At 47.9% G+C, this 21839-nt stretch overlaps 1 protein-coding gene across 1 annotated transcript in view; it reads left to right on the plus strand.

The window, feature by feature from the left end:
• LOC149336842 (uncharacterized) overlaps positions 1-20190 on the plus strand; it is a 37075-nt gene extending 16885 nt beyond the window's left edge. Inside the window, exons 3-9 of the mRNA XM_089554253.1 lie at positions 7909-8019; positions 8951-9157; positions 9894-10385; positions 11303-11596; positions 12368-12694; positions 16938-17255; positions 19943-20190. Coding sequence (XP_089410379.1) covers positions 7909-8019; positions 8951-9157; positions 9894-10385; positions 11303-11596; positions 12368-12694; positions 16938-17255; positions 19943-20190 — 1997 coding nt within the window. The remainder of the gene's footprint in view (positions 1-7908; positions 8020-8950; positions 9158-9893; positions 10386-11302; positions 11597-12367; positions 12695-16937; positions 17256-19942) is intronic.
• Positions 20191-21839: the final 1649 nt, after the last annotated feature.

The following is a 21839-nucleotide window of genomic DNA, read 5'->3' on the forward strand; positions in this document are numbered from 1 at the left end:
CGCTGCTGCACGGCACCTTAATGCGTGCTCCGTGAAGAGTTTCTCTCCTCGCTTTTGTTCTGTAATCACGCACCTTCCGCACTTTCGTAATTTGATTCTTCTTCCATCCATGCAGGTTTGGTTTGGTACGGTTTATTGGGGTTCAACTTCCCAAAGCGACTCAGGTTATGAGGGACACCGTAGTGGAGGGCTCCGGAAATTTCGATCACCTGGGGTTCTTTAACGTGCGCTGACATCGCACAGTACACGGGCCTCTAGAATTTCGCCTCAATCAGAATTCGACCGCAGGATTAGAAGCCCGTTTAAGAGGCAACGGAGGAGTGCTTTTTCCAAAGCCTCGAGTCTTCAGAGGATTGTTGGTCTGGTTTATTGGGGTTTAACATCCCAAAGCGACTCAGGCTATGAGGGACGCCGTAGTGGAGGGCTTCGGAAATTTCTACCACCTGGGGTTCTTTAGCGTGCACTGACATTGAACAGTACACAGGCCTCTAGAATTCCGCCTCCATAGAAATTCGACCCCTGTGGCCGGGATCGAACCCGCGTCTTTCGGGTCAGCAGCCGAGCACCATAACCACTGAGTCACCGCGGTGGAATGCACTGATTTCAAAGCGCATTCATAATTTTTCAGTGAAGACGCAGACTACAAGTTTAAATTCGCGTCTTCCGATTTCTAACCACACTCCAGTGATAAAGAGGCGACTTACACCGAAAACGTAGCTTACTGCATAACGAAAGGAAAAGAAAAGACAATTCAAGGGGTGCACTTAAGTGTCCTAAGGTGCGGAAATTCTAAAGCATTTAGAGTACCCCACGTGTCGGCATCCAAGAACGAACTGACAGGGCGCGGCGGAACTTCTTGTCTAGACAAGCTTTTTTGTCTTTTGTGAGGTCATCAGCTCGTCGGAAACTTCTTTAGACATTGTCCTATCAGGTGACTAGTTGGGTCGCATCACGTGACTTGTTGATGACGTCACTATCACTAATTGTTGCTACCTCTATTACTGTCATTAAAATTACTGTCACTATACATTGCTTTCACTGACTATTACCGAAGTTAACTATTACTGTCGCGGCTTTCACTAACTGTTGCTATCACTATTACTACCACTGATTATTAGTGTCAGTATTGTTGGCACTATTTTTAAATTATTAATCACTTGTTATTTTGTCATTATTTTTACCTGTTTTATTTCATTAACTATTACTTTGGTAATTATCTGGTTATCGTCACTTACCATCGTTAGCTCATGTACACATCTAGTGGTCACGCCATCCATGAGGCTAGAAATGCATTCGCATTAAAAAGTTACAGGAATGGCGGCCCTCGACCGTTTTTACAGGCAAACTGCCGCGACGTCCACGGTTTCTTATCTTTTTTTGTTGTTACAAATATCTAAGGTAGAGTCACGTTGCAGTGTGTTTATAACCGGTAATTCGGAGTCCTATTTATCAGACATTCCTAATTCTGATCGCAACGGGGGAAGAAAATGTTCCAGATTAAACTCCTATTTTGGCAGCAATAAAAGTGCGGTTTAAAGCCCAAAAAGAAAACATCAATATAGCCACTAAGAGCGAATAAGTCAATTTCTGCTAAAAGAAAATTTATTGGAGTTAGCCTTAGCGTTTTTATGAGCCCAGTCGCCGGTCATCCCAGCTGATTTATACACAATGCGCGGCAGCCATTGTTACGCATTATCGACTTTCCTCTTTCATCTCCTTCAATGCTGTCCCGTACTAGTCGCGGGCTATTCTTTTGTTGGTGAACCTGGCTAAAAAAACAGAGCCTTCAGTTTCCAAACGTCAGCAGAGCTGGGTTTAATTTGCGTTTTTTTTCTCTCTGCGATAATCTAAGAGTCAGCCTGAAATGTATGGGCATAAAGAGAACTGCAGCAGATCGCAACGCCATCAGTGTGTGAGAAAGTAACGGTAGAAAACAACACATGACATTTGAGGATCAATGATATTACATAAAGCTCCTGAGCACCAGTATGTTTCTCCGGAGGAAAAAAAAAGTTTCACACCCTAGAGTATGGCTAAGTAATTGGGCCACAAGCCAAATGTGATCACAGCCAACAAAACACTGGCTTACCAACAAACTCTAGTAATTATCGACTTCACCTCTTATAAATCGTTGCCTCAGGACCATGGTATAAACCAAGAAAGCAAAAAATACCTTTAGTTTGAGAAAATAAATTTTAAGGACAGGCGTTTCGTGTCAGGTGATAAGCCGATCTGACGATTGTTTAGTGTTTTTAGCGCGTGATTCTTCCAACCAAGATGCGATTGATGAAGGTTTAGATGTTTTTAAGCAATACGGACAAGGACTTGGTTTTACTCACGAGTTACCCCACAGGAGTGTTTTTCAGTTCCTGGACCTTAAATCAGAGTTCTGCATGCGGCATGTATGTTGGTCTTACCAACCTCGTGCAAAAAAAGGAACTTTTGCCGTAGAAATCTGAGCACTCCAAAATTGTGAAAAGAGGCATTGCTTGTCCCTGCATGGAATCTGCTGTAAAAAAATCGTATGTGCATCAATTGCAGGCAAGTTTTGACTATCAGGTCTGCCGGCTTTCGGCAGCAGGTTTCTATATGTCGCTCTTGACTGCGGTTGCTGAGGCCCTGGTACAGAAGACGAAACCGATATGGCAAGTATGAGGGGGACGAGTGAGCGTGAAACGTTCAGGCCTGTGACGGTGCCATAACCGCATAAGGTGTCTCATCTCCTCAAGAGAGTTGCAGGCAGGCATCGTGTCCCTCTGGCGTTTTCCGCGCCGAATAAACTGGCAAAGCTGTGCTCCCGCACGTGCGGTGATAGAAGGAGTGGCTGCCTAATCAGGCACGGGACTTCCTACATCCCTTGCGCCACCGGGGTGGTATATTCCTTTCCTCTTTCATGTGGAAGGACGTACATCGGGCAGACAGGGCGGCGCATAAATGAGCGACTCAGGGAGCATGCCAATAAAGTTAAGAACAACACAGACAAAGGGGCACATCTAGTGTCCCACCTTAATTCTTGCCGCAATTGTGCACCGCGATTTGACGAGACTGTGATTCTTGGCAAAAGCAAAAACGACCACGCACGGCTGGCCTTGGAAGCCTACCACATATGGAAAAAAGCAGTAGACTGACATGTCCGTAACTCTGTAGGCAGCTTAAATCAATTTTTTGCGCTCATGTCTGCATCAATAGCCCTTGACGTGACGGTTGTGGTTCCAGATCGTGTTTGTGCATGCGTGGTCAGATGTATAAGTACGCGTTCTTAAGAAGAATAAACCAGTTGTTAGTAGCGCCTGTGTGTGTCTCTTCGTTGTGGATCATCCCATGAATGCGCAACCTTCACCCTACCAGTAACATGTACCAACCAGGCTCGACCGAAGTTTCATTGAAACGTAGGGAAAATAATATCGAAGAACGGCATGTCCATCAGCGTACTTCCGGCTACGCAGTTCATGCCTGAGCCCGGAAATGACGTGTGCATGTAGTGCACAGGCACTTAGGTCGAACACAGAAGAAGTTCGGGTGACAGCAATTTACCGGCCGCCTACGTCCACTCAATTTCTTGCCAATGTGAAAGTGTGGCTACAGGAAACGTCATTTTTTTGCCCGCTGGGGAGGAAAACAATAAAACAAGAAATAACACACGGTGCGGCGCAGCGTTTGCATATCTTGGGGCTCGCCGACGAGCGAAATAATGGAGGCAAGGTAATAAATCTTTCACCTCTCTTACCTGTCGTACTCTATTCTGCCAACGTAAAGCGTCTACCGCGCTCCGTGCTGCGTCGCCGAGCGAAAAACTTACACTAAACGTTTCGCTTACTTGGCAACTTTCGGGAAAGCGATCCTTGCTTGGTATAAAAATAAATATTTGAATGAGTACTTCGACTAGTTCAGCAGTGAGGTAATATCCAGAAGCGTATTTTTTAGCGATTTCTCGTCAGCATTGTTCTGTATCATACGCGGACACATGCACCAGTGCATGCGCACAGAAAAGAATTCGGTACTTTTTACTTGTGTTCGTGTGCACCATGAAAACTATGCAGTGGTACAGGATGGAAGATTGTGGTTATTTGCTATAATCGTCCGCTGCCAGCCCAGCCATCTCTGATTACCCGTGCGCAGTAAGCTTCTTTGGTGACTTACGCGAACAAACTGCATTTTCCTTAGGGCGCTGATATTTTCTCTTGACGACTTTTCTAGTGCAAATGAAAGCACCCCCCCCCCCCCCCCCCCCCCACCCCTCGCGCTTCGGACGCTCATTAATTGGTACAGCCAACCAACTTTTCATTGGTACACTGTGTGCTATTCTTCCTATTCGCATATAAGGACGTGCTCATGGTTGATGGGTAGCGGGCCAAAACATCGCGAGTTATAGAAGTTGTAGAATCATATATATAGCTATAATTATATAGTTATATATAAGTTATAGAGTTATATAGTTATAGACTCTTTACTAGCAGTCGCCCGCTTTCTGCCCAGATTTTGCGCCAGGGAGATTCCAGAAGCATGCTGGAACTGTATTCTTAAAAAGGCATTGCTTTAAATGGCGGCTATAAAGAAAACACGTTTATTGGTCCCTTTAATGCATAGGAAACACGAAGGATAAGGAGGAAGCAGCAGTGCAAGGAGGCATAGACAGTGAACACACATTTAGTCTTTATGGCACCATGTGCGTGAGAGACTCCCACTAGACAAGAATATCGTTGACACCGTTCTAAGTCAGAACTCAACCTTCCCCCTCCTCCATTTCCACTCGCTCTTCAGCTGCGTGAAGAAGAGATGGGAGCAGGAGTGGCTGCGACTGCTCCATCCCGCGCACTCACGGGTTCGAGGCGTGGTACAGTTACCGGTAACGTTTCGGTTTCGGTTTTTATTGAAAAGAAAAAAGAAGTACGGGTATGAGGTAGTATCAGCAACGAATGAAATGCGAACAAGAAAACTGAGGTGGCAACAAAAAAGCACCGATGTATTTGCTCCTCTATTGGAAATACAAGCGCGGTTGAATAGCACCTCTAAAGAAGAGTCTTCGTGCCTTCGAAATTAAAAAAAGCAGGAGCTAGTATTCAGCTTCCCCTGGCTAAGAGCTGCTTATTGTGCAGTCCGTGGTTCAGTTGTCTTGTTCGCGTTTCATTTCTTGCTGATAGTACATAATTTAATTATTACAGAAGAAGGTCTCAAAGTGGAAATTGTCAGGGGGACTTCCTGTTATTAATTGTATATATGACACATGATAAAAACATGGGAGATAGCAACTACATAGTGGATAGCAGGTCCAGTGGGAATTATTAATGACAACAAGAAGTTTGATTCAGAATGCTAAATGCTTATTTGGCTTACTGTAGAAATAAACTGCAGCCCGATTATCTCAATTAAACTAAATGCGACTTAAGTGAGCTAGTACGTTTTCCCTTGTTTAGCTTCGTTTTTATCTTTGTTTAGCTTTTTTATATGCTTTAATCTTCGAGTTGCACCCAAATGTTCTGGGACTCATTAGACTTTCCTTGTGCGGTACGCGACCTGAGCTACTCATTGCGATTCAAGTCACCATTCCCTTTGTTCGGTGGTCTCTGCAGCCGCCGCTTTTACACGCTCCTAGACTGTACAGCCCACCAACGACTTTATCATTCGTCTCTTCTTTCTTGGTCGTCTCCGCGTTCCGCACCCCGTTTAGCGATGTTATACTGCCTTCGTTGTGTTGAGATCGGCGTCAGCGGGTCTCGCTTGGAAGCAGCCAGCACACATGTTTCTACTGTATTGCTCCGAGCCACTTGAGAGTGATTGCTTTCGGGCCTGCCGTCATAGACCGCACAGAGAAGACCCAGGTGACAGCTGATTCCAATTACCGAGTTTTACCCGGTCGGAGTGCAAGACCAAAACGAAGGGGCTGAAGTTTAAGCAAAACCAGACCCCCTTTCCGAAGTGTCTGCACATGTCGAACGCCGCCGCTGCGGGGAGACGGACGTTATCTTCCCCAATTGCCGTGACCGTGCCGGGGAACAAAGGGCCTCGTTTCCTATGGCTCTTCGGCGTGCCGAGCACCGCGACGAGCCGGCGGGCATCATCACCAACCCTCGCGAACATCTCCAAGGACGAGGGACCACTTTCTGGCCTTTTTGTGACCTCGCGTTCCGGATTTGAGCGGCGGGTGTCATTTTATGAAGAACAGATGTCAGTGACCAGCGGGAACCTTCGGCTCGCCAGAAACCACCACCTACCGCAGTCGACGTTACCTCGACGGCAACGTTCTTTCCCTCAGACTCAACATGTGACGGGGGCGTGACCATGAGTGCGGTGTTGTGTTTGTGTGCACAAGTGAAAGCTCTAGGCCCCTCCCACTCCGGCGTGGGCGTCCTCACCCTAGGGAACTTAGGGAACGAGAAGAATATAAAAGTCGACAACGAATGCGGCCGAATGGTCTCAAATCTGATCACTTTGCTTGTAAAAACATAAATAAACCCACTCGTAATCTTCCTCCCATCACCCAACTTGTTGACTCGACGGCACTCCTGTCCTGGTGGTGGGAACGGGTGTCGAAGCGTGACCGCGGTTCCGTCAAGCGAGCAGCAGCAGCAAGCGAGCCGCTAGAAGCGACTCCGAACCCCCATCATATCCAACAGTCGCAATGATTCGGCTGGCCGCCTCGCTATATCCATTGGCTCGGTTGTCTCACGTTGGCGATCACTTTTGCGTTGCTGTTAAGCTCACCGAGCACGTCGTTCGGCTTCGGTATCTTGAAGTGAGCGGATTCTTCCATGATTTACCGTTAGCTGCACTACACATTCTTCCAGCGACTTCATCCATTCCGTCTTATTTCTGGCATATCCATGCGTACGCAACAGCGTTTTTCGCTCTTCATCTTCACACCCTCTCTCCATCTTTACCTTCATTTATGTTATCTCTTGTCTTATCTTATTCTCTTATCTTATCTTCATTTTGCCGTTATATCCTCTCCATCTCTATCTTCATCTTTGCACCCTCCTCCCACAGGCTGCAGATGGCGCAACTCCTTCCTCTTACTCGCTGCAGCTGACGCGACGCTTCTCCGAGCATCCCTGAGCTTTTTGCTATTCGTGCAGATGGCGCCACGTTCATCCGAACTTACCTGATCTCACTCGAGTTACTCCAAGGCTTCATCGACACATTACGGCTGTTGCTCTAATGACGCATCTAGTACTAGCGCACTAAAAATATCATAGAGTTTCTTACTATTACCTAGAGGGAAAGCTGGCGGCGCTGCACTTCAGCCGCCATGGACGCTCAAAGCATCATGGGGCGGTGAGCTACTTGTTGCGGCACAGTCGTAGTTTTTCGGGAACACGAAGTGGCACTACTAAGATGTGTCATTCCGAAAACGGTGTTCGTGTGTGCGCAGACGAATTTCGCGCGAACGCAGTGTGCAAAACCCATAGTAGTGAAAACGCGACGACACACGACGCCAATAAAAGGTTTCACTTTTCTGAAATGCCATTAAAAACCTCTTGTAGTGTTTAAGCAACAAGATTTTTTTAAAAACATATTTACTTTTAGAGGTGCGCTTGTTAATTACGAAATATTAGTTTTTGTAGTGTTCATCACTGGGCCAATAGGAGAGCTAGCCATGCCTTATTTTGGACGAACTTTGCACTTAAATGCTTTTCTGCTCGTTTGTTGCAATTTACAGGCAGGATATTGAATGTTAGGACATTCTTGATTATCGAATAGCGCTTATTTTTTCTTTATTTTTTGGCCAAAAGTTGAAGTTCCGCAACAAGTAGCTCACCGCCCCATGATGCTTTGAGCGCCCATGGTGGCTGAAGCGGTCTCGAGGGGTCTCCATGCAAACTCCTATAGACAGGATGCCAGCTTTCCCTCTAGGTAATAGTAAGAAACTCTATGAAAAATATACTTGGCGTTTGTTTTTCACATTTGCAGTTCCGCTGCCTCCCCCAGTGATCATGGACTATGAAGGCACTGTATTAAACCAAACGGCTGGGCCGTACGCTGAAGGCGACACCTTGAAACTGAAGTGTGCTGCAAACTCAGGTGAGACAGATATTTATGAGTGCTTATATTAATGATAAACACCTCGCTTGATAGCTCGTTATGAAGCTATATTAAGGGTATGTTAGCTGTAATTTACTTGAGACCCGTTGTGCGATCCCGACAAACCTAGTTCACCTAATAATAACGGCTATATTCGAGGCCCTGACGCCTGGTGACTTATTCAAAACAAAATCTTTAGAATGTGCCCATTATCAACTGGTAATGAGTACCGCCTCTAGAATTATCAGTATATTTGGAGACAAAGCATTTGGCACCCGAACACTGGTTAGCATTGTAGGGCTGTAGCAATACTTGCATTTCGCGCTATACTTACAGACATTTTTCATGCCTGACCATGCTGGGACACAGAGTGGAGTAGTGCGGAAAGCGGGCTGAAGTTTAAGTAGTTTTTCATGCATCGAGCTTTAATAGTAACTTTACTGGTACCAAGGAAAAAAGCATAACATTTAACCAAGCCGGAAACTTCTTGCAGACATATTTAAAACCCGCCATTTGGTAGAGAAACTTCCGCGGTAACTTTAAACGATACCCTCACAGTTATTAACTCTGATTCCCACAGAACTGAATGTATTGACAATCACATTTGCTAAGCTCCTCGCACACACATCCTCGCACACACATCGCACACACACATCGGGTCAGGAAAGCAGCCTTTGCTCTCACCTGGCATTCTTTTCAGACGGATGCATAACTGGGCAGCTGCGCTACGTCAATGTTCCTCAGCTACATAAGGTTCGTTTAATGTAGGCAATGCACTAGGCAATTTAAGGGCTTCGACGAAGATTAGGCGACTGTAACCACGGAAACACAATCATAATTTCAGTTTTTTTCGAGAAAACTATTGGACGTTAGCAGAGCTGCACAGTTGCGACAGAAACTTCTTTAACCAGCTCGGTGTTTGCTCCTGCAGCCGATCACAAGGTGACATTACAATGGCGGCGAAATGGCAAGACACTCAACCAGCCACTAGCTACCATGGAGTCCTCTGGTGGCGGGCTCGAAATCATACTTGAGATTGGCCCGCTGCACAGAGAGGACTTGCTTTCGAACATCAGCTGCGTAGCTACCAGCGAAGAATCCCGCCCTGTGGAGAGTTCGGTACTGCTCGACATGCTCCGTAAGTACGTGCAAACGTCTTTCCCATTGTAACACTCTCGACAAATGTAGAGGACCCATGATTATATTCGCAAGCGTCCGGTGTTCTGAAAATTATCGGTTTAGAGTGCTTGAACAGAATCCTAGTTCAAATATTTTAAAATGACCAGCTTTACTGAACTTCTGTCTTAGATCCTAGTTAAGCCTACTTCTGACATCATTTGTGCATAAGTTGGTACATGAACATCAAATACCTCAGCTTCGTGTTTCCTCAGTGTACCAAGTAGTTGCATTGGGTGAGCTTTTCGCCACCTGTACTTTTATCCAGTGATACCCTTTCACATGGTCCATCATAGATAAACCCGCCGCGGTGGCTCAGTGGTTACGGCGCTCCTCTGCTGACCCGAAAGGCGCGAGTTCGATCCCGGCCGCGGCGGCGGAATTTCGATGGAGGCGAAATTCTAGAGGACCGTGTACTGTGCGACGTCAGTGCACGTTAAAGAACCCCAGGTGGTCGTTCCGGAGCCCTTCACTACGGCGTCCCTCATAGCCAGAGTCGCTTTGGTACGTTAAAACGCCAATAAACCATCATAGATAAAAGATACGCTTGCTGGTGCGCTGGCTTATTTGGTGCCACGTCATTTTAACGTACTTAGGTTACTGCCAAAAACTAAAAAGGCAACAAAAGGCTCTAAGGTTCAGGACAAGCGATTAAGCATTAACATCTACGCATTTTCTTTTTGACACGCCCTTCCCAGTAGCGCCCAAGGACGTCGGGCTCTGGAGATGGCCACAAGGCAAGAACGACACTTCCGGCTGGGTGATGGTGGCCGCTTCTGCGACGGCCGGTTCTGCAAATGGGATTGTGTCTCGGACAAAGGCTCCGACGCTTGTATCCACTCAGACAGCAGAAGCTACAGGAACACCCGCGTCGGACGTCCTTTCTGCGGCTTCCCGACCCGCTAACGCAGATTCTAAAAACTACTGGGAGGCTGATTTTCCCGCCCCCACCAGCTTCGAATGCGAAGTTAACGGAAGTCGGCCGCAAGCCAATGTCACATGGTTCTTAGATGGACGGCTTTTGGACCAGAACCTCAGTCACACTCGGACAGAGGGCAACGTTACGGCTAGCGTGCTTCTCTTGCCGGGTTTAGAGCATGCAGGAAAGCAGCTTGAGTGTCGTGCGACCAACGCCTACCTACCAGAAGATAGGGGTGTGGTCCGTCGCTACCTTACTCTGAATATGTCAAGTAAGTTTTCAGCGTCTGGTCACGACGCTTGTAAATTCTGTTGTACACGATGAGAAACAATGAGGAGCGTGGAGGAGTAGAAGGTTATGAAGGACAGAAAGGTGTAGTATCCAACTTTCGGTACACGAACTCCATCGGGAGAGATGGAATGAAGCAGTGAAAAGAGGGAAGGAAAAAATAACTTCATGTACAGTACAGTCCATTGTTAAAGGGAACATGAGATCGCATGGCCTCCGCGCTTCGCGGATCGCTACCGCCGAGAATTTGTGGGAGTTGTCGGCACAAGACGCATGCGCAGTAAGCATGGCGGCTGGTCTTTCCGCGCATGCGCCTGATGCCGCCTGTTCTCGCCGCATCTAGGCAGAAGGGCTTCGGGAATCGCGGAGGCCACGCTATCGCATGTTCCCTTTAAAGGCCGGTTCACATGCAAGCGACTGAGCGATTGAGCGGCGCGTCGCAGCGAAAATTTCCGACTTGTTGAAACCTCGCCGCTCATCGCAGCGACGACTCAAACAGGTTTTTCCGCCGCGGCGGCAGAATTCGCTAGTATTTTCGATTGCTTGTGAAACAGGCTTAACAATGGACCGTACTGTACATGTGGCGCACTAACTAGGGCGTGCATGAGGGGTTTTAACCATCTAAAAAAAAAGAACTACTCACGCAAAAACTGATGGTTGAACTTGTTCCTGTTGAAATGACATAGCGGCGCCTTGAGCGTGGAACAATGAAACCTAAACCTCTTTTCGTACTGGCGCCAAAAAAAGAACTGAATTACAACCATGGCTAGGAAAACCATACTTAGTCGTTTCATGAAGTACATAGCCTGCAGTAACTTCCCGTGCGTGTATGCTCAAAAGTAATATTTAACTGACTGGTCATGTTATCCTTTGCTTTGCACACGTTTTTTCATTACGCAGATAAGCCTGACGTGAATATCAAGCTGGGCACCGGTCTGAACGCCAGTCACATCACCGAAGGCACCGATGTGTACATGGAGTGCTCAGTCTTCACAGCTTCCAGAGTCAGCGATGTCACTTGGAGTCAGAACGGACGCCAGCTCGGCGCAGAACCGGCCGAAGACACGGTGGTGACGTCGCGCTATCTCGTGATTCGCCGGGTGGATCCCAGACACAGCGGAAATTACACGTGCACCGTAACCGGAAGTGGCGGCGATAAGGTCGAAAGCAAGCCGCTCCACATCCGCGTGCGATGTACGTAGTGCGAGAAGAGCTGTTTGCGTAAGGTTTGAGTACTGTCTTCAAAAGTTTTTTCGGTTCTTCTCTGAGCTGTATCTTACAGGCAGTCACCGTTGGGCAGAAACGTGGAGGCTAACGAAATGGGTTCAGCCTAAGCTAAGGACAATGCTGTTATCTGTGGAAAGAAAAATAATGTAACATCAAGAGATCCTAAGCACGCAGAGTGGGTGAGTGAACAAACGCGGGTTAATGACATCCTAGTAGAAATCAAGAGGAAGAAATGGGCTTGGGCAGTGCATGTAATGCGAAGACAAGATAACTGCTGGTCCTTAAGGGCAACGGAGTGTATTCCAAGAGAAGGCAAGCGTAGCAGGGGGCGGCAGAAAACTGGCTGGGCGGTTGAGATTGAGAAGTTTGCGGGGATACGGTGGCCGCAGCTGGCAAAATATAGGGTTAATTGGAAAGATATGGGAGAGGCATATTTGTTCTGCAGTGGGTGTAGTCAGGCTGATGATGATGTGCTTGCCGCGCATTGTGACCGTATTATAAATTGTGTGCGTAGTCTGAAATGTATGTGTTCCCCTTATTATTATCTTTTAATTTATTTTCTTGTAGTGGTCTCATTTCCTCACGTTATTCTCCCGAGAGTTGCAGGATTTCTGTAAAGCTGAACAGAAGGTTTTGAAACAATTTGTCCAATGAATTGTTTACATTTCTAAAACAGCTTCGTGATGACGACCGGCCATGCGATGCGGCACTACACTACGTTTCTCCCACGACGTGCAGATTCACCCCGATGTGAGAGGGCAGAGGAGCGCACGATAAGTACGGAGGAAGGTATGGCCGCCAACCTGACCTGCAACGTCCGAGCCGACCCCAGCGAAGGTCTGCGTTACTTCTGGCTGCCGGAGAACGGCACGGAGATCTCCTTGGTGTCAAGCGACCAACGACAGCTGCCGCATGGGAAGCAGCTTCGCGGACCACTTGTGACAAATACTGACCGCCTGGAGATCATCTTCAATGCCTCTCTCTTCAACGTTACTCTCGCATGCTGGGCTGAGAACGCCATAGGAACGCAGAGGAAGCCGTGTCGCTTCAAGTTCGCTCACAAGAGTAAATTTCTTCTCTTTGCCTATCCCCCCTCATCGCATGCTTTACGTCTTATCAGGGAATAGGCTTCGATAGTACCCGACAAATAGTAGTGTCATAAAAGCAGAAAAATAAGACTCCAAGGTAGTGTTGCATACACATTGAAGTGTGTATTTAAAGCTGTATTGGAGAGAGTGGCATGAGTCAATATCACAAGAAGCGTTGAAATGACATCGGCGGCCCTTGTGCTTCGACAAATAACACCATCTGTCGGGCTAGTTGGTTGCGATCCATATGTATCAGCAGCGCGAACACCACACAGGAAGAAGAAGGAGGAGAAGGTAAAGAGCGCTGAACTTCCAACTTTTATTTGAGCAAAAATTGAACCCGCACTTTTATACACATACCAGGTAAAATCCCACCAGGGGGTAATCAAGGCGTTCTATCGAATTGGGACCAACACGATGTCCAGGGCATCAAAATGATAACTACTATCACACTATTCAAAGACTTCCATGAAAAGCACGAATGACATGCGGAAAAAACAAGACAATGTAAAAACAGGGCTGAGTGTGCGCGAATGGAAAAATGGAAAAACAGGGTTGAGGGCGCGAATTTTTCTAAATCCATGAGAAGGCAAGAACACGGTAAAAAGGTAAAAAACAGGGTTGAGTGTGCGCAAATGGAAAAAATGGAAAAACAGGGTTGAGGGCGCGAATTTTGCTAAAAGAAACAAAGAAAAAAAAAAAAAAAACATGAGAAGGCGAGACACGGTAACAACGTAAGCGATGCGAAGGGATGAGCGCCAACAATTAACACGGCTAGAACTAAAATGCAGGGTGCCCCTAAAAACCAGGTAAAATCAGGTAAAACCAGAGAGAAAGGTGATTTCTTTTTCAGATAATGAGATGGAAGGGGTGCTTACGCAACCTTCTTTGAGCCCTGAGATGTAGGTAGCTTCAATGATTTCGCGTGTTAATTGGTTTTTATGTTTCTTTAAGACGGTTGCTTTCTTAAAATGAGGAATGCACTTCTTTTGGCTGTCACATACGCTGCAATGGGCGGGCAGGTTCCTCAACGGCGCCCCAGTTAGATCGTTCCTATGTTCCATTAACCTTTCGTTTAAGCATCTTCCTGTTTGGCCTATGTACGCCTTACCGCAAGCTAAAGGTATAGAGTATACAACACCCTCCGCACAAGGTACAAAAGGATCTCGGTGCCTGGTTGTACAGCCACTATTCTTTTTCTTTTTATTAACTTTGTTGCACAGGCTTGACAGGCGCAGAGGGGCTGAAAAGACTACGTCTACGCCTGCTTTTCTGCCAATTTTCTTCAGATTATGCGAGATTTGGTGTAGGTATGGCAGAACGGCGACCCTTTTGTTCCGCTGTCGCGTATCATCCGGGGCTTCACATTCATGCTTCATACTTATCAGGACTTTTTTTGCAACAGACGAAAGGAGAGATTGCGGGTATCCTGATTGCTTCAGCCTCAGCACTTGGCTCGAAAAACTGTCCTGTAACCTGTGGTGACACGATTTTGTGAGTGCGTTCTTAAAAGTTGACTTCACTATGTTCCTTTTTACAAGTTTTGAATGGGCTGAATCGTAGGGTAGGATGGGCTTATTGGCTCTTGGTTCAAATAACCAGCACACATGGTTCTCTCCGAAAAACAACTTTAACTCTAGAAACCGCATCGCGTTTTGTTCTGGGAATTCATGAGTTACTTCAAGAGGTGATATAGTATTAGAAAAAAAAATGTTGAGGACTTGAGTTGCTTCTGTTTTAAAGGCTTCAGTGTCGCAATCTAAGAGGACCAGGAAGTCATCGACGTACCGGAAAATTTTTAGAACGCTTGAAGACTCAAGCTTGTCCTTCAAGGATCTGTCATGCATAGCGAGGAAAAGGTCGCTCAAAATGGGGGCGATGCATGACCCTATACATATGCCTTGCTTTTGTATGAATCTCGAACCGTTCCACTCTGCCACTGTTGATTTTAGGTAAGCGCATAGCAATTCAATGAAGCCATCCGCAGAAACGCCACACTCATTTTGGAAGGCCACCACACCGTGTCTATCGATGGCATCACGAACACATTGTATGAGGGCATCCTGAGGAATGGAATAAAACAGGTCCTTTATGTCAATGGAGAAGCCATTGAACAACTTTGCTCTGTTTTCGTGCAAGAATCTGACAACTTCTTCGGTGTTTTTTGCTAGAAAGGGGTCATTGACTGGAAGTCGCTTGAGGTTGCTTTGGAGAAATTTGGCGACTTCTTTTTGCCAGGTTAGCTTCTCCGACACAATCACACGCAAAGGGCATCCAGTCTTATGCGTCTTCGCGGTAAAAAACATTTCAAGACAGCCAGTCTTTTTCCTTTGTATTGTGCGTGAAAGGGTATCTAAATTCAGTTGCTGGCACAGTTCAGCGCTCTTTACCTTCTCCTCCTTCTTCTTCCTGTGTGGTGTTCGCGCTGCTGATACATATGTGCTTCGACAAGGCGTTTTTTTTTACATTTACAGTGATCGCAACGTACAGTCTTCGTCAAAAGTAACCAGGCTGCAGGTTTCTCTTCTCAGTCCTATATTAATGCTATTATGCCAGCCCTCAAGCTTTAAATCGCTGTACGGTAAGAAGAACCCCTGTCCTCACCTTCAAAGACCTTCTCTTGATCTTTAGGGAAGCCGTGCGGGCTCTGTTATACGAATGAGAGGCAAACCATGGAGCCTGGTTACTTTTGACAAAGACTGTACGTGGATTCCAAAAACCATACATTGGTCCCTGCAAACGAAAAAAACTCAGGATTTTCTTTTCAGGAAAGACGCCCGTACGACCGTATTTTGTTACGGGTGCTTTTCCAATCGATTGTGTTCACAGGTCTTTTATCACTGATGGCGGTCGACTGTCACGTCATCATCTTTAGTTTGCAAGCAATGACGTTCAGCGGCTCTTGCGTCAAACGAAATTGGTGAGGGGGAGGAACCTACATATGGAATGGAAAAAAAAGTTTTAAAACTCATAGCACCGGGTACTTGGCCGAGCATGCTATTAAAAGTATGCAAAATAAAAGCCGCATATTGAATCATGACTGGCCGAAAATCGCTTCAACACTCCGCAGTTTCGTCGGAGCTGTGCGGACATGTTATTAGTGCAGACAGGAGCGCGAGAAAGCAGAATGAATATAACAACGGGCTCCGCGTACCCATTGTAGGACATCTTTGGACATAGCGATGGGGGTGGCAATGTTGCTTTGCTGCAAAAATACCCTGAGGAGTGCTTGCTATGCTTATAATCCTTCGACGACAACACCATTTTAAGACAAAAAAAAAAAGATGCCCATGCTTAGCTTGGTTAAGCCAAGAATGCGTTGCATATTGCGCGGTCTTTTTGCGCGAGGTATTGCTTGGCGGCACTCGATTTTCTCAGAAGCTTTTCCTCCGTGACGTATGGATGGATGGATAGGAGCGCCCCCTTTGAAACGGGGCGGTGGCAACAGCCACCATGCTCACCCGTTTTTTTTTTCTTTTTTTCCCTTTTTTCTTCATTTTTTCTTTTTTCTTTTCACTGTGTTTGCAATTCTCACCAAGAATAGCCATCATCTTTACCTACGGTTTTTCATCCGGCTGTCGTGACGTCACGTCACGTGGTTTGGTGGCTGCCCGGCCGCGCCCAAGGGCTGAACTGAGTGATTGCAATATGCTACGCATAAAATACTACCATTTGGTTAGCTCCAGGCGGAGAGTCCATGCCGCCATCGCTAATCGCTCGGAAACGAGCTGTTATTGGCCCCGTTCTATCTATTATTGTCCTGCTCTTGACATTCCTTGCCTCCTTGGGTTCTAACAAACAAATCCAGATACAGTAGATCCATGAGCTCTCCTAGAAGCACTGATACACGAAAAGAAATTTAAAATTTAAGAATTTTTGTACTGAAATTATCCTCCTGTGTTGGTAGGGGACTGTGAAGGATTAAATGAAGCTGGGGTGACAATTCTCATGCAGCAGAGTCTCAAGAATGAAAGGTCTCTGTAGTACTATGCCAAGACTGTATGAACTCAAGCTTTTGCTTCAAGACCAGAACATTGCTTCAAAACTAACGCTGTTTCAATGCGCTCCGTTCGGGACAGAGGCAGATTTCAGACAAAAATTTGGTTTGTATGCTTTAAGGTGCTTCACATACACCTGACAAAGCAAGCTTTGAACGCTACGATGGCGATTACCCGCTAGTAGCACAGTAGAAAGGATGACGCGTGGTGGCTTCCTTGCAGGCGATGGCTTTTCAGGCCTGACTTGCAGCGTGGGCAACTGCACGGACACGTCCTTCTCGCTGACCTGCTGGACGCCTGTTGTCAGCGACACGAGGGCAACGTTCCGAGAGAAGCAGCGGCTACGGGTCGAAGTGTTCGACGCGGGGAGAGGCAACCGCTCTGAGCGCAGCTTCTGGAGCCGAGGCATGGGTCCCATGTTTGTGACCAGGCTTCGCCCTTCCGCCGTTTACCTGGTCGTGGTTCGGATGCCTCCAGATGCGAGCTTCCGCACATACGTCCGAACCCTCCGTTCAGCACAGACCCCCAATGAACAAGGAGGTAATCCTTTGGTTATGCGTTACTTTTTATTTCCTTTTTGTGTGATTACAAGCTTAAATGATAATAACAGAACATAGGCTTGCTATTGTGACTTAGATGATGGCGCATAGGCTGGAGCAGTAGACGCTAAAGCTACCTGGCTGCTGACTGGTCTCCATCGCTTTATTCCTCCTATCCTAGGGGACATGAGGGACTTGAACGATAGCACGCATTTCACAAAAAGTAGCAAGAAAATGTATAAGCATACATGTTGCCTAAATTGGTTGGTAAATTGGTTTTTGAGGAAAGGAAATGCCGTAGCATCTGACTCGCTTATCTCGGCGCGCACCTTAACCGCGCCGTAAGGGAAGGGAGGAAGGTGGGACTTAAAGAGAGAAAGAGGTCGCCTACAGAGCCGTGTTCAGCCGTTGTCGCATTGTAAAACAATGGTTGTTGATATTCAGTAAACCCTTAGCATTCCTGAAACTTAAGGCATTCTCGTCGAACCGGAAGAGTGCATCAAATAATGTAAAAGATAGCTGGCATTAATACACTAGGCTGCCCGCTTTGCTTTTAAATAATCACCTCTCATTCATCGGTTATTACCATTGTTTTTCCTGCAGTCTTTGCATATATCAGCTATTACCAAGTTATTGCTAAAGGCCGCCATGCATATTGACAATACGTCTAATGCACAGTCATTGCATCGATCTGATGTTGCAGGAAGGACATAATGCGTTAAATAGGCGTGCAAAATGATTAAGAGCGGTTTTATTTTATTGTCAACATACCCGAACCTCTGTGCAATTTTCGTTTTCAACTTTCCATGTGCATTTTTTTCGACGTTATTTAGATGCAAACTTGAACAAAATATGAAAAGCACGTTCGAAGACGCCTACACAGCCATCCGAGGCTTTATTACTAATGGCATGTTTTTTTTTAACGTCTTTATTTCTGCATTTAGTAGGCCGATGCCTTGCGGCAGAACTAAGGTGCTTCATGGAGGTTGGGGTGGGGGAGTGGTTAAGGGTGGGGGTGAGGATGGGGGTGGGGATGAAGGTCGGAGTGCGGGTGGGGGACCGGTGTCCGCTTCTTCTTCGAGGTAGTGTCGTCCCGAGGTCGGCTCCGCGAAGTGATGGCCTGGCCCTTCATCTTCCTTGAAGTAGGAAAGAAAAGTTCGCCAGAGCCGGAGTGCGTCTGATGGCCCGATGTGCGATGGCTGATCGACCCATTCCTGCAGGGTTCCAGGTCGAAGCCCGGCCAGGGACTTGAGTGCTCTCTCCCGTACTGCGTCAAAGGTAGGGCAGCTCCACAGGAGATGTTCGGCCGTGCCTCTGGCAGGGCACGTCGGGCACTGAGGAGACGGGTATGAGCGCGGGTTTATGAGGTGCAACTTCGCTGGTGATAGAAGCTGGCCGGTCTGGGCTCGGCGAAGGAGCACTGCCTCCACTCTCCGCAATGCGCTATGTGGATGGCGATATAGTTGCTCAGGTTTGGCCAAGTGCTGGAGTATGCTGCGACGATAGCGTTGTGCGCGATGCCATGTCTCCGCCCTGTCCATATGGGGCGACGACGGGTGCGCAACGTCATCAGGGGGCCAAGAAGCGGAAACGAATGTGAATCCAGGCAAAGGTGCGGAAAGAGCTGCTGCGCGCGCTGCCTGGTGTGCCTTTTCGTTTCCAGTGATTCCTTCGTGTGCAGGAATCCATTTGATAATTACAGTGTAGCCCTCCTCTCGCAGGCGGAGGGCTTCTGTTCGAATAGTGTTGAGAACGGCATAGTCAGCTCTCCCTGCGCGGCAGGCGGTGTACGCTGCTTGTGAATCTGTGTAAACATGGTAGGTGCAAGGAGCCGGATCTTGTCTTTCTACTGTTCGAGTAATGACAAGTCGTATGGCAATGAGTTCGAGATTGGTGACGGTGTGTTCCTCGGAAAGCTGTTGAACTACATAGGTATCTGACACAGAATCGTGACAAGCTATAGCGGCGCAGTGTTGAAACTGAGCGGCGTCTGTGTATAGTTGGATGGCTCCTTCCTGGGCTAACTTGTGTGATGTCTTCTCGTGCCGTTTGGCGGCAGCTTTGCGCCTTTGAGGATTAGCCGAACTCATATTCTTTGGTAATGGCATACCATCTACTAAGTCGATCAGTTCCCATGGCGGGGCAGCGGACGAAAGTGGCTCTAAGTTGTCAACGTTGTAGCCTAATGCCCGCAGGATCTGTCGGCCAGCCGCCGTTGTGGAGAGACGGACTCGCTGGGCTAGCGATTGCAGCTCTGCCAGATCCTGCAGGGCATTGATTTTGCTGCATGCGTGTAGGTTCACTACTGGGCAGTACTGCGGCAGACCAGTAACCAGGCGCATCGCCTTGCGATTGATTCGCTCAAGCTGAAGGCGTTGGGTTGCGTTAAGCCGCATGTACGGATATGCGTACAGGATTTTTGATGTTATGAGTGCTAGGGTAATCTGACGGAGCCCCACCTCCTTGATTCTCCATCCACGCGCAGAGACGCGGCGCATAAGGTGTAAAGCCTGATGACAGCTATGCATCGTGTTATGAAGCCAGCTTTTGGCTCCTCCATCCTCGTCAATAAGCATGCCGAGTATACGGATTGTTTGTTTCCGGCAGATAGCTGACTGCCCTAAATGAAGAGAGATAAGTTTGCGTTCGGCCTCGGCACTAATGACATGTTGCTCCATTTGTTTGCAGATCTCAAAAGAACCACGCAGCACGGACGCTGGACGCTGACCATGAGTGTCGTCGTGTTGGCTTCCTGCCTAGCGGCCACCCTGGCGGCTCTCTTGGGCGTGTACTGCGCATGCGCCCACAGGAGACGGCGCAGAAAACCCAGACGGCGACTTGACAAGACTGATGGAACCATTGTTTTGTGCGCGAATGAGAAGTCAGAGCACGTGCAAGACCATAAGCTTCACCAATCTTCTACCGGAATAGGCTGAGTGTGCACACAATGTGTAGACTGTGCCCGGGGCCGATAATGATGCGGCCGATACAAAAGGGCTCACCGCCTCCCTGTATACTGTCACCGTTCTCAAGGACCAACAAGTGGCCGGGACTGCCCTCCGTTCTTTCTACTTGTTGTCTGTCGTGTCTTGTGTTCTCGTCCCGAAGAGGCCCAGCCTGCTTACGCGACCAAGCATAGCGCATTCTCGAGGATGCCAACTGTCTCGCCTCCACAAAACATGCCCATATCGATGACAATCTTACTGACTCTGGGCCGCTGCTTAAGTCAGGTCAGTCTAGGACGCAATAAACAAATGACGGCGAGAGTTGATGGACCCATTGATTGAACCTCTATTTATTTAAGCCTGCAAAGCCCCTAATGGCCCGAGGGAACTGTAATGGTCGAAATTTTGGTCTTGTTTTTGGTTGTTTGACGTCCCAAAGCGACTCGGGTTGTCAGGGACGCCGTAGTGAAGGGCTGTGGAAAATTCGACCACCTGGGTTTTTTTTTTAATGTACACTGACATCGCACAGTACACGGGCCGTGTACACAGTGCACGGGACATCGCACAGTACACGGGAAATTAGGCCACGGCGGCCGGGATCGAGGACGAAATTTTGGCGATGTGTGCCAACTCAAATGAGAGCGACAACCCATCATTCCAGCTATGAAACAACGTCTTACGACAAAGTTCTATGTAAGCACGACCGACAGTTTCGATTTTTATTGCAAAAGCAATACTAGTTGCACTTTCAGCCCGTCGCGTAGCGAGGCCGGTAGCTACCAATGACCTTTAGCATGACCCCCTGCTGTGACGTCATGCCATCTGCCGCAAAAACCAGGGGCCCAACTCGCGCTGTGGGATAGCGAGGCCGCAGCTACCAAGCGCGGCCTAACTCCTGCTCCTGCCACGCGCGGCGCGCTTACCGGTCTGACGTCACAGCTGCAAGAGCGGAGCTCCAACTTGCGCCGTCGCGTAGCGAGGCCGCAGCAACCAAGCGCGGCCTAACTCCCGCTCCTGCCGCGCGCGGCGCGCTTAGCGGTCGGTTCGGGTGTCCACCGAGATGACAGAGAATTACTGCCCATTTTCTTTCCTCAAAAAGCGGTGCGTTCAAAGGGCAAGGCATGGCGGAGTAATTCTGTCACCTCGGTGGACACCCGAACCACAGGAAGGGAGGAACACCACCACCCGTTCGCCGCGATGCCTTGCCCTTTGAACGCAACGCTTTTCGAGGAAAGGAAATTCTCTGTCATCTCGGTGGACCCCCGAACCGCACCGTACAGGAAGGGAGGAAGTGGGAGTGAAAGAAGAGGGAAGCTTCTAGACAATCATCCGTTAGCGTCAGCCGCTCGTTTTGGCGACCGAGGCACGCATAAATCTCCCAGCACGTTAGGGCCCTCGTGTGGTGAGTATAATGCCATGTAAAACAAACGGGCAAAACTTTCATAAACATAAGATTTACTAAGAGCACTACCAAGACACACCACCAGCCAAACCAGGCGCAGCCAGGGCTAATGCTTTCGCAACTTACCGGGCTTAACCAAGCTAAGCCTCTGCCAAATTTTGCTCAGAGAAATGACCGGCAGCTTGAGCCTATGGGGCCCAACGTAGAATCCAGAGCTTCGGTATTGTAAGGTGCTGCT

This window comes from Amblyomma mixtum, chromosome 7 (assembly GCF_055824585.1).
Source record: "Amblyomma mixtum isolate Tamu chromosome 7, ASM5582458v1, whole genome shotgun sequence".
Taxonomy (NCBI): domain Eukaryota; kingdom Metazoa; phylum Arthropoda; class Arachnida; order Ixodida; family Ixodidae; genus Amblyomma; species Amblyomma mixtum.